The 14,353-nt window shown below is 30.1% G+C and overlaps 1 protein-coding gene across 3 annotated transcripts in view; it reads right to left on the reverse strand.

The window, feature by feature from the left end:
• Window positions 1–6,219: 6,219 nt before the first annotated feature.
• The window catches only part of LOC134696462 (glutamate receptor ionotropic, kainate 2-like), a 62,741-nt gene continuing 54,607 nt past the window's right edge, over window positions 6,220–14,353 (reverse strand). For all 3 annotated transcript variants that reach the window (XM_063558289.1, XM_063558288.1, XM_063558287.1), the window contains 2 exons: window positions 10,145–10,319; window positions 6,220–7,564 (listed from right to left, as the gene is read on the reverse strand). In XM_063558289.1, coding sequence (XP_063414359.1) covers window positions 7,403–7,564; window positions 10,145–10,319 — 337 coding nt within the window. In that variant the 3' untranslated portion in view covers window positions 6,220–7,402. The remainder of the gene's footprint in view (window positions 7,565–10,144; window positions 10,320–14,353) is intronic.

Raw genomic sequence — 14,353 nt, forward strand, 5'->3', positions numbered from 1 at the left:
ACGAATATAAGAATGTTAGCTCCAATGTAGGATAAGAGTTTGTGACAAAACTAATGGCTATTCAAAGAAAACGTAAAACAAAACTTATATTACACAGAATATGTAAACAAAGAAAACATAGCTATATAATTTGTCTCTTGAAATCATGCTTATTATAATCAAAAGAGGGGCGAAATATACAAGAGGGACAGTCAAACAGATAAATAATAATACACAAGACACAACGTAAAACACTAAAGACTAAGCAACACGAACACAACGCGAAAAGGGAAGGGTAATATAGTTACAACATAAGGAAGATATCCGATATCAAATGTGAAACGGTTATTCCATAACGGTCAACCAACTCGTGATGGCATCCGTAAAATTCCCGAAAGGAAGACTTTAACTTCACCCTTTGGAACTCTTGGTTTAACAACTTCTTTGTGAACAGCAACCCTCTATCAAGGAAATCATGATAGGAAATACAGGCGCGGCAATATCGTTAATGTTTCAATTGGGAGATTTATAATCCAAATGCCGGCGCTGTTGAAATGTTGCTACATAGAAATTGAAAGTTTTACAAATTGGAAGCTGAAATCATCTGTTTTGGTGTTAAGTTTTGTTTTCAAACGACCCTCATCGTCAATTTCCATATGTAATTCAATAACATTAACGGTACCAATTGTCCTGAACCAGATACGCATGTCGACAATACATGTCTCTTCAGTGTTGCTCGTGGCCAAAATATTTGAAATCCAAAGCTTATATAAAAGATGAAGAGCTATAATCCAAAAGGTCCAAAAAGTATAGCCAAATCCGTAAAAGGAATCATAGCTATCAAGATATGAGGCAGACTGAACTGTATCCGTAGTGTCCTTTATATCTAGTTTGATGGGATAGATTCGTTCAACATAGTCATCAAATTTTATATTATTTAGTGAGAGACCATCGTCTATTTAGCTGATCATCAAGTTACAGGATATTGCCAATTTCTTATTTCTTCCTAAGAAGTTCCTGTATGAAGTCAGCCTCAAAATAATAAAGAGACAAGCGGCCAAGAAGAGGTGCACAATTGGTTCCCATTATAATTTCGATAGTCTGTTGAAGAACACGTCCTTCAAACGTAACAAATATGTTGTCGATCAAGAAATCAAGCATCTTGGTATTGTCAGTTTCAGATAATGTTTTATTTGAATCAGAGTGATTCTTTACAAAGTAGGATTATCCCTCCCCAGGAAAAGATACTGTACCAATGTTCGCCATTCCTTTTTATGAAACAAAGTATTACCAACTCTTTCAATTTGTCTTTTAATTTAGATCGGGGAATACTTGTGTAAAGTGTAGAAAAGTCATATGTTTTAATACTATTCCGAGATGAGAGAGTATAGATTATATGTATTATAAAAGATGTTTGGATTTTTTTAGTATCCACATCTGATTCACGCAATCTCTAGAATAGGTAATTTAACAATAAATTTGGATCCTGGCTTTGATTGCTGATAAAATAGTTGTTAATAATTAAGAAAGATGTTCTGTTGAGCACGTGGAAGACCAAGCAACATACCGTTCTTTGTAAGGACACTTATGTAGTTGAGGTATCCAATACAGTGATTGAAGATAACCAGTTCTTCATCTTTGGTTGAAATTGCAAAGGAACATAAAACTATGATTATCCAGGATTTCCTCTTTGGTTTTTGTCTAGAGTGTATATGTTGAGTTTACATGCGATGTACTCCAGCTTTTTTTCTTTGTTTGTTTATTGTTATTTTATTAACTAAATATAAGCATCAGTTCAGTACTAGTTAAAAAAATCAGGAAAAAGATTCTCGAAATTACGTTAATATTTGTATATCATCAGTTTATGTAGTTTCACTACGTTTCGGTTAGGCTTTCTGATTCATCACCAATATAAAGCATTTTTCAATCAATGTACGTATGATGAGAATGTTCAATTTCAAAGTTTGACAGAAAACTCGTGCTACAGACTCATCAGTTTTGGTGTTTATTTTCGTTTGAACTCATATGTCTGTGTTACTTCAAAAGACATTTCAGATGACAGATTTTCAATAATCATATTTGAGGAAATATTAATATCCTGATTGAAACCTATTAATTTAGAATCTTGCATGGTGCTTGCAAATAACGTCTTTAAATCAGTTGTCCATTGGTACCATATCAAAGATAATTTAATCATATCACTCTCTTTATAAGTACAGCAAGTTTAATATGAAATAACAAGTATAAGTTATAATATATTTTGTGTTGCACCTGACCTCATTAAGGATTTGTTAATGGTTTCCTACTTGAATTTAAGGATGATCAGAAATAATAACACAAAATATAAAACTGAAGACACAACAAAATTCACAAATAGAGACTGACGCTAATTCTATTGATTTATTTGGTCTCGATCTTTTTGGATTTCACGCATTTCCTGGTTTGTTACATTGAAATGACACGTCCAATTTGATTTTCTAGAATTGAACATAGGTAAGATCTTTCATCTAAATTTTTCATATTCGATTGAAATATTAAGTTTTCATTCTTTCGTTGACATATATGTTTCATGCACTATCTGTTAAATATAGACAAATATGAACTATATCAATTGCCTCTATACTATCGTAATGTATACTTTATTACAATTTTTCTATCCAAAATATAAATCTTTGCTTTGACTTATAGCCGTTTTAGATCTCTTATCTTAGTAAAAAGCCTATATATAAAAAAATAAGATGTGGTGTTATTTTAAGGGCCACAAAATTTATATATTTTAATATTTCAATACTACAGTCTCATTTTATCAAGAATCGTAAAGTGAACACTCAGATGTGTGTATTCCTAATATGAATCGAAAACACAAAATTTGCATGAAGACTTTATTCATTGGATCATAGTTAAATCATTTGTGAGTAAGGCACAATTTTAAAATATGAGTGATATGATTGTTTTTTGAAGTAAACATTCGCCTGAACGTATGGTTGCATGAAAAATAAAAACAAATTTGCAAGTTCATTGGTTCAAGAGAACGTTTGACAATCATTAAAACATGAGGTAAATGTAAAAGATTAACATACAATTATATCAACTATACAAAAATGTATATACATGAAATTGTAACACAACACAAAGTCAATATAGTTTTGAACAGAAACTTGTTGACTAACTGTCTATATGATAACAAAGGTTCAACGACAAAGATTTTTATATATTTAAAAAATGTCTACTAGATTATGTTCTTAAATAGTGACGACAACTATGTTTTTTTATAATATTTTGGAAAATGGATAAAAAAAACATCGACATTTTCTATGCTTCTAAGGTATAGCGAGTAACAAAACGCGATTTTGATCAACAGAAGGACATACTTGCGTTCTTATACAACGCATGGTAGTATTGTAAACGCGTCTACATAAACACTTTTTAAACATTAAAGGAAGTTATTCTACTTAAGGGGATACAGAACACATAAGGAATTAAACTATTTAAAACTCAGCCGAACATTATAATCAACATTATTTTTGTACGGAGAAATTGAGCTTCTTAATGTTAAACAAAAGCCGGAAGAAATTTGAGCTCTATGGGATAGATATTTGTGGGAGATGTTTCTTTCAATATTTGAATTGTGTCGTACCGCGAAAGGGTATCAAACATGGTCCTTACACAAACGTTGACATATCGATATATAAAGGAACTATAATTAAAATATAAGATACTCTACTCCATTAACTACTTCATAATACTAAAACTTGATTTAGAAAAAAAAAATGAAATTCTACAAATGAACAGCGCTATTCGGCACTTTTCTGGACACTTTATTTATTCATTATATTACTACATAACATCTACTATATCTAGCTAAAAAAAAACAACATTATACACTGGTATTCATGGGTAAAAAAGTTGCTTCAAACATATATTTCAATTTTTGTTTTCATAGAGCAATTAGTATGATCATCGAAAGGATGTTTGATATATAAAAGGCTCGGTTTTGTACTATAGGTTGCACTTTCTAAACGGAGTTGTATCACAAATCACGCCTCTTTTTGTGTTATATAATACCCAGAGATATGATGTTTCGAATACCTAATGGTTCCTAAATATGAATTCTATGTTTCATCTCGTAAAAACATAGCTTGGAAATAAAACCAGCAAATAAACGCATGCATTAGGGTCAAATCTATATCTATGGAAGACCCAAAGTGAAGGGAGTGTGGTACAGAATTTTTGGTAAAAGTGTTATCTCTAAAAGTTCGGTTGCAGATACATGTTAAACGTATAGCCCTATATTTTGACCTTTGAAAAAATCGTACTGCGTATGAGCGTTGTATTCTAGTATATATAGTTTTTACGAACCTTCATAGTAAAACTGGTACAGTTTTGGCCTTAAAATAGTATTCCTGTAGGTAATTACATTTTCCATATTTATAGAATTGCAACCTATGCGCTTCAAAGAAAATTTTATTATCAAGTCGTGCAATGCAAAAATTAATTTCATTTCATTAAATGATACATGCAAAAAATCCTGATCATACATACCAGGCTCATAACTTTGTGCGTCAGACGCGCATTTCGGCATCATCAGTCATGCTCGAGTAATAAAAGGGTAACTGGCCAAATTAAGTATGAACTTTGATTTACCAAAACATTCGAGAAGATAAATGACATATAATATGGTCAGCCATATTTATTATTCGTTTAAAGTCATAGAAAAATCCGACTGTACGTTTTGTTTTCTGACTTGTTTTGCTGAAACCTTTATACTTACCATAATATATTGTGTTTGCGCTTCGTAAAAGGCTGTACGATGACATATTTCTCCGTATAATAAAAAGCATGTGACCTTTCCATATTTTGACAGGATTAGTATTGTTACACTTTACTTAATGGCAGTGTTTAAAGGACTGATTTTTTTCTTTGGGTTGTTTTATGTTTCACCGTGGCGATGTCTGTGTTTCTTCGACTTATGCATTTGATTACCCCCTTGATATTATTTCTGTGTTCTTCCTGTGTAGATAAATTGATACTTTTAATATTGTGTAATTAGACAAATGCATCACCGTGAAGAAAGTTGCAACAAACTCATTTATCATTCTAAAACATAACCGAGATAAAATTTAAAAAAAAATTAAAAACTCGTAAAGACGTGATCCATACTGTGAGTTATAATTATTCAAGTACATCTCAGCATAGTTTATTTTACAAATTATAACTTGGATGTATCATTGGCACTTATACCACATCTTCTTATATCTATATCATTTTGCATGTGAAAATCATAAATAAACTGTAATATATTATTTGATATAAGTAGTACAGTCATATTCTATATTACACCAATCGAAGTAACACTTTAAGGTGGTACCCAACACTTTGTCTAAAATTAATTTGGCTCGTTTAATTTTCTTCAAATTTTTACAAAGTATTTACATTGACCCATTGACAAAAATATAAAAAGTTTAGAAAATTTGAACCAACCGTTTTATCAGAAAAGTTACACTGGTTATAAAGCAGTTTGACAAACACTAATTTTGATCATTGAGAATCTTAATATTCCCTTTAACATAACAACACAACGTATTTAAAAAATTAAGCTGATTTTACAGAGTTATCTCTCTGTAGTGTTAGGTACCACCTTAAACAATCACAATAGTCTAATTATCTAACATCAAACTTGAAACAAAATTAATGAGGCAGTTAACAAAAAAATGAATATGATTGACCTGAATTAAGTATAAAATATTTATATACATATATTGCATACCTACAAAAGATATTCATATTTACATCAAAAATGCATATAATAAAACACGCCTTGTAAGCATTAAGATGTTGATCCTAATATTTACATAATTGTTGTGAAAACGTTATTCATAAAATTTCTTAAAATTAACAACTGTTTCACTAAATTATATTTGACAAAAGCTGTAACCAGTAGTCGACCAGTGCACCAAAATTGGAAGGACACTAATCCAAGTTACTTCTGAGTTGGCTCCGGTTTATATCAGAAATAATTTTGTCACACACAATATTTGTATAAAACCTTTCCATGTTATGAGCTGTGTTAAATATAAATCGACCAATTGGAAATGAATGTTAATACAGGTGTTAACCTTTGTCGGGTTGATATAATATCTACGGACAGTCCTTTTACTGTTTGAATTTTTATAAGAACCATACAAAACATACCAAAATGTGTCTTTTATTTCGAATTTGAATATTCTAAAATGAGTCAATGTGCATGTGTACGTGCACCTATACCAATTATTATGTAAGGTTAATAGATGAAGGTCTAACTATAATATTCTATTTAGTATATCATAATCCGTGGTTATATTTTTGGCTCGTTATGTATTCCATTGTATTACATTGGATGCTTATATTGGTTGTTTTATGACGTTATGATGTTCGGTATAATTGTTTGTCTTCGACATGACCCGATGAGGCGTCATGAATATGTCTGCCCACTACATGAACGTTTGTATTGTACTTTATTCTTAAAAATACGACTATACACTGAAGCATAGACATTACTTTTTACGCTCTTAAAGTTGTAATATTGCATTCTAAGAAAAAAAGATCTAAATTGTCATAAAAAACAGTCTGTTATAATGAAATGAATAGAAACATCGCTGTTTTATCAACTTTGCTATAAAAACATGAATAAAGAGGCTTTATTCTTATATTATGTGTGACAAAAAAATGAGATTGTGGATGGCTGGCTTGTTCAATGATTGCTCCTTGACGTTAATTTTTTTTTTGTAAATATTTGTCAGTAGAAGTATTATGGATTATTAATGTATTATGACTATCCATTCATATTTTGGAGTTTACCGGCCTAAGATTTATAGTAAACTTTACCAATAGAACAACTAAAATTTGAAAGCAACTAAGACCAAATGTAGAAAACGCATTATTTTGTACATCTTTTATTCTATACTTTAGTTTCATATATGGAAGACAATTATCTGTTTCACTTCATATTTTTGCAACCTTCACTTTTTTATTGAAAAATTTATTAAAACAAATCACAATGGGTGTTAAAGGGAAGCACAAATATCAAAAGGTCATAAAGACATTATTTTTTGCATTTGATTTGATTTATTCAGTTTATCCTTTTTTCAACATTCCTTTTCAGTTGCTTAATTATTTACATGTTATCATTGTGTTTAAAATTATATCAATTCTTTTTGTATTCATACCTTCTATTTATTAATTATTTAGTTATCTTTTTTATGGATATCTTTTAAAAAATTTATTGTCGATTTGATTAATGTTTTCCCTGTATAATTTAAAAAAAACTTTATTTATATATTTTGGCTAAAAAAGATACTTTTGGCTAAATGACAATACACATATGATTGGATGCAGATATTGATGGTTGTGTGTAATGATGCATATATGATAATATTAATTAATGCTATAATTGATCGTAGCTTTCCCATTTACTATGAATAGAATTTTCTCCAATACTCAATGTTCTTGCTAATTTACAGCGTATTTCTTCCTCTTTGACATCAGCAGCAGATGCCACATGATTTTGTGTGCTAGCTACATTATTTTCCTCCCGTTCTTCAACACTCTGAAATAAAACAAAACTGTGCAAGTTATGCGATAACAATACCAAATACCGTGATAATCATTTAAAATATTGTTGAATCGTCTAGACACTTGAAAATAAAAAAAAATGTTTTTCATGACACCAGTCTATCGGATATGTTTCTTACGTCGTAACTACAATCCCCTTCTCTTTCATGAATGTGATCTACCGAATTAGACTATTTACCGGATTTGTTATCGCATAAATAACACGACGGGTGCCACATGTGGAGCCGGATCTGCTTACCCTTTCGGAGCATCTGAGATCACCCCTAGTTTTTGGTTGGGGTTCGTGTTGTTTATTCTTTAGTTTTCTATGTTGTGTCATTGTCTGTTTGTCTTTATCACTTTTAGCCATGGCGTTGTCAATTAATTTTAGATTTATGAGTTTGACTGTCCCTTTAGTATATTTCGTCCCTCTTTTATCGATGTGACCCAACCTATTCATTGATCTACTTGTTGTAGGAATATATTGGCTGTGCAATCAATAAAATAAAACAATTGTTTGACCACACTATAGCTAAATGTGACTGTTCCTACTCAGTAACATTTTCTGGGGTAACTCTTTGAAATTTTGTGTTTTCATTAGGAGAGTAATGTAAATGGTCATGATCACCTTTTTAATGAATTATAAGGAGGCGTTTGCGTTTTCGATACCTGCACACAGCAACAAAACAAGAATGTCATAATCCTTGTATCACTATATTATAGTAAGTCAACCCATTCTTCTTCGTTTGAAAAAGTGTGAATGTAAAGTTTTAGAAATAAACTAGACGAGTAATCGAAATTCTGAATTTCAATCTTTAGTTACTTAGAATACTTTTTTTTGTACAAGTTATTTCTTACATTTGAAATTATTCACCCAAAATAAAATACACACGCACACACAAAAACAGCAATCAACCGGTTGGAATACATTTTTTATGCATCAATCTAAACTGGATAATTTTTTTCTGTCTGCAAAGACTATATCAAATAACAGGACAATACTATCTTGATATGGACAAGAAATAAAATAAAGATAATCTCGACCATCTAGTTTAAGTTAAAAAAAAAATATTCAAAAAAAGGAAATAGAATTAGTAAATTGTGCAAAAGAAAATAAACAATTTAATTTCATAAATTGGTAAACATTTGGGGATCTTGGTAAAAACGTATCTCATAGCGCTGGAATCCTTTATATTTGTTCCTACTTTTAAACAAGTAAACATTTTATGAAGAGAATTACAACATGATGGCTTCATGACTTGATAAACCTTTTCCCGCAAATTCCAACTTTATAACGTTCAAGAGAGAAAAAAAACAACATATGTTGTAAATAACATTCTTCAGAGTCGGGAGAAAAAGGGACATTATATTGTCTTCTTTTTATATCACAGACAATAAATTATGCCTATACAGCCATGTATCGAAACTTTTTTTAAGTACAATGTAACTAAAATAATTTTCTTTTCCAGGGATAACCACCAATGAAAAAACATAACACTTTATGGTAAAATCTTTAACATTTAAAAGTTAAAATAGTAGAAGTTTCTTCGAGTTATTTGGGGTTAGGTTTTTTGGCCTATTCTATTCATTAATTATATTTCTATACTGGCTTAATGTATTGTATTGTCCAACAAAATGCATCAAAAGTGTAGTTTGGAATCCATTACAACATATACAGTGCTTAACACATACAAAGAAATAGCAATCAGTAAGAAAGTATTTTATTTTGTAAAAAACAAAATACTTTCTTTGACATACATGTAGAAAGAAACAAATGTGGTGTTATTATATGTAATGAAAGATGTTAAGATCGACAGTTTAGATATATTTGTAACACCAGTGCAACTCAAACGGCTATTACAAGCTGTTTTATACTATATGTTCTCTTACCATTTATTAACGTTAATCCTGGCGGGTTCATGCATTAAATGTTAATAAGCGTCCAAAATATTAAAGAAATGGTATACATAGTTTGATATAAGGTTCGAAACCATATTGTAATTATCTTTAACAACAGAATGACGGAATTTTGTGTTAAGTTAACTTGTTATAAATCTATTCCCTTATTTTTGGGATTCATAACTACAGAAATATATTTTACTGTTATCGGCTGAAACGTTTTCGCATGCATCTCGGTTTATGATAGCAAGTCCGTATTAAAAGATATTCTCTTTACAGACAGTTAGGATTAATGTCATCCCTTAGTTTTGAGTTTAACACAATAAAGACAGTAATTGTATGTTTATTTTTCATCTTTATGAATCTTAGATATTAAAATATTTGGTATTCTTGCAGAACATTTGAAACCAAATGTCATACAGAATAATAACTATAGGTTACCGCACTAATTCTACACATCATTACACACAATTAGTCAATGCATACACTTTCTTAACCTATTTGAATAATTACATTTTTTATAAAATAAAAAAGGGGAAAACTAATATTTAATTGATTTATTAAATATTTTTTACAGTTTTAATGATCATGAATTATTCGATTTTTTGTAAATATAAAAAGAAATACTGATAATTTTGTTATTCAATGAGTATTATATATCTCGTCTTTTTATTACCTTTTTCCTTCTTTTTGCAAAATATTTAAAATATAAGATTTCGCAAACAAAAATCAAGCCAGCCAGTCCTATACCAGCAAGCAATACAATAAACATCCCTGAAGCAACTTGGATTTCTATCTCTCTACTTTTGGCACTCTGTCGGGGATCTGGACAGTTTGGCCTTCTCCACCACCTACAAATAGATACACTAAAGCTGCATAAAAATTAAGTTATTAAAATGAAGAAAACAACAACAGAAAAAAATCTTTTTACAAAAAACTGTATACTGATGGTAGTAGAGGTTTTGTATTTTCCCAATTTGTAACGAGCTGTCTATTGCATGAGGATTATTTTCATTTAAATGCATTGTGTTACATAATCATTTATATAAAATATTAAGATAATAAGTAAATCGAAATGTTCGTCAAAGCCTTCAAGAAGACTTATAATAAAACGAACCCCTGAATTTATAGGAATAGTGGCGCCCATATTGTAAGCTTCCACTGATAGGATAAAACATATGTTGCATGAATTAATATCAATACCGATTTCTGTCACATCAAGACATAGTCATTTCCGAACATGTAAGACTAATGGTAGATATCTGACTACAACTTAAATGACCTTCCTTGTTACTCTTGGGGTTTCTGTATTATTTTTTTTTCTCTAACAGTTTATGTTAAGTTTCTTTCGATTTACTGACAATTTACAAATAAGTGTTTGTAGTAATGCCGGTGGAAATGAAAACTAGACGTTTTCACGAACTTAAAAAAAAGGAGTATAGAAAATAAGATTCTTGCACAAAAGTCTTGTAATAAAATAAGTTAGAATAAATAGCAAAGGTCAAATGTGTGAGCGATACTTGGGTTATTTTTCAGGCAGTCTACCCCTGTAACACTTTTTTTTTTAAATCATCCAATATATGTCCCACTGACAATTACTTTAAAATAAACCCTGGACAACATAGGTCTTGTTTTAGTTTTTGTTATGCCTAGATTTTGATCAATCCTGAGCTTGCTTCTTTTTCTAATATAAGTTCAACCAAAAAAATACTCTCCATTCAATAATGAAAACAGTAATCCATATTAGCTATGAAATTATCTACACGAGGAAAAGTGTGAAAAACATGGGATTATTAAAAAACATTAAAAGTTGTCAATTCACTTAATATCAGTAAACCATAAAGGGCCTAGCTTGAAGATTTTAAAAGGACATAATATTGGTATGACTGTCACGTGTATATTTCTGCTGTTTCTTTTGTGGTTATCCTAATTATATTTTGTGTTTTGATAAAATTTTGTACAGCACATTTAAAGTAATTTTCCCTTCCCTGAATACTAATAAGAAAACAAATGTATTTGAAAAGACTGAAAATAGTTATAACCATCTTAACATTCCGCTTGTATGACAGCAAACTCCAAACAAAAGTGTCTGAGCAAAAGCCAAAATCAAAACCTCAAATACATCAACAACTGTCATATTACTGACTTGACCAACCCACACAGACACTACATAAAACATGAACATTTGTAACATCTTTATGACGATTATATCATAGTGGTATGCTACGCCGCATTTTTGCGCCTGTCCCAAGTCAGGAGCCTCTGGCTTTTGTTAGTCTTGTATTATTTTAATTTTAGTTTCTTGTGTACAATTTGGAAATTAGTATGGCGTTCATTATCACTGAACTAGTATATATTTGTTTAGGGGCCAGCTGAAGGACGCCTCCGGGTGCGGGAATTTCTCGCTACATTGAAGACCTGTTGGTGACCTTCTGCTGTTGTTTTTTTATTTGATCGGGTTGTTGTCTCTTTGACACATTCCCCATTTCCATTCTCAATTTTATGATATAAATATAAGCAATGCAGTCTGCGTATACGATGTAAGGTTGCAAGTATATCTTATAGGTTATATGATTATAAACAGAAACCGTCAATTCAGTCAATATAAGTAAACCACAAAGAACTAAGCTAGAAGAATTCAAAAGGACATATCATTGGTATGCCAGTCACATGTACATTTCTGCTGTTCCTTTTGTAGTCATCTTAATTATATTTTGTGTTTCGATGAAATTCCATAAAGCACATATAAAGTGAATTTCCCTTTCCTGAATACTAATAAGAAAACAAATGTATTTGAAAGGACAGAAACCAGTTAGTTGCTAAGCCAGTTTATGTTGACAAGAAGATATTTTCTAAGTAACTGAACAAAATTATTTCATATATTTCGTTAGCGTGTTGAGTGTCCTGCTGAGAATCATAATTAGAAGGTAAAGAGTTTTAGTAAGTAAAAACTATGGTAATGTCAAGATATTTTATAGAAAGATAGCTCTTGTCAATAACTCAAGGGAAATAAAGTTCTATCAACTGACTACGGCAGTTATACTTAATCACTTTGACAATAGTTTAGTGATGGAATAACGCCAGTTTATAATAATATATCATTCTTAGTGAAACAGTCAATACATTTTCTGCTGCATTTAAAAATATGCTTCTTGATATTTTCATCATATCAGACACAGATCCTATTTTTTAGCAATTAACAGATTTTTTTTAGTGCACAGTACAGTTCTTTTTTTAATTTTTAAGGATTACTGGTTCATACGACAACGGATGCACTGAATGACTTGTATATTTCATTGAAACATTTATCAACAAAAACATAAATAAGTTATATATACTTTTCGTTGCATTGTGTTAAAAAATGTTTCGATAAAAAAAAAACTTTGGTTGAAGTGATATTAGCGATTATTCATGCCTATAAATAATGCATGAATTCTGACTCAGTGATCATTCGATTGTCTTTTTATTTCAAATGTTATCAAATTTTCATATAAAAGTAATATTAGTAAAAATTTATTTCTTTCGTGGTTTTTTTCTAGATTAAATCAACATTACCATTGTCATAGGGCAACAATTAAACGATTTTTTGTTGTTGTCCTCATTAAGGTACATTCCTTTAATGAACAGTCTTGCCTCCTGATAACACGTTACTTGTTGTTACGCACAAGAATTTTACATGAATGTTAATGACACATCAAATAAGTTAATAATTACAATAACATAGTATGCGGTGTTTTCCATACAAAAAATGGCGTTAACACGTTTTTGTTTTAGCTTTTTTAAATAAAACTTCTTCACTACAACTTACTAGAAGCAAACTGTTTTGCAATCCAAAACTTTTTCAAGAATTGACAGGGAATAATAGATTTGTATTAGTAGGAAACATTTCTTAGTTCAAAATAATCCAAACTTCCAACTAAGATCTGACATACTCATCTGATTCATTTTACAGTTTAAATAATTAAAGGACATTAAACCTTTAACGGAGAAGCTCGGAACTCATGATAAATATTAGATTTATTAATATTATGCAATAAAGATAAATTCCATGTTACGTGATGGTGCTGTCAAAACGCATAGTTAATGCAGTAATTTTGATTTATAGAGTTTACAGGCTGAATGATAATCTCGTCTCAGTTTCAGTTTGGTATCGATTTTATTCGATCATATTATCAAGAATCTACATTTTATCTATGTTGCTTCAAAAACCAACAGATTAATTTGACTTATACCTATTTTGCATTTTAAACTGATTATTATATATGGTTGGAAAATCTGATATTTTCAAACGTTGATTTTAAGCTGTTACATTTGCGTTATATTGGAGAGAAAAAAATAGCCCCTAATTCAGCTAAAAATTGTATCCAAAATACAGATATTAAAATGCCTGTTGATATTGAAGTTCAATCACCAAAAAATCAAAAAATATAAATAAATAATAACGTGACATAAAGTAACCACGAAGTTGCGTAATTTGGTGTATGAATGCATGAATTTGTTAGTTACAAACACCAATTATTAAATAAAGAGATGTGATATCATTGACAATATGTAAGCTATTAAGATTTTTTTATATTTCCTCATATAAAAACAATGAAAGTTAACTACAATAGTACGATCGTAAAATAATGTTGTAATTTTTTTATAAATTTCCTGTTAACTAAAGTTAAAAGTTTTCGAAAAACTAAGGATTTTTTATTCCAGGCATAGATTTCCTTAGTCGTATTTGGCACAACTTTTTGAAACTTTGGATCATCAATGCTCTTCAACTTTGTAATTGTTTTGCTTTATAAATATTTTGATATGAGCGTCACTGATGAATCTTATGTAGACGAAACGCGCGTCTGGCGTACTAAATTATAATCCTGGTACCTTTGATAACTAT

The sequence above is a fragment of the Mytilus trossulus genome, chromosome 14 (assembly GCF_036588685.1).
Source record: "Mytilus trossulus isolate FHL-02 chromosome 14, PNRI_Mtr1.1.1.hap1, whole genome shotgun sequence".
NCBI classification, from domain to species: Eukaryota; Metazoa; Mollusca; class Bivalvia; order Mytilida; family Mytilidae; genus Mytilus; species Mytilus trossulus.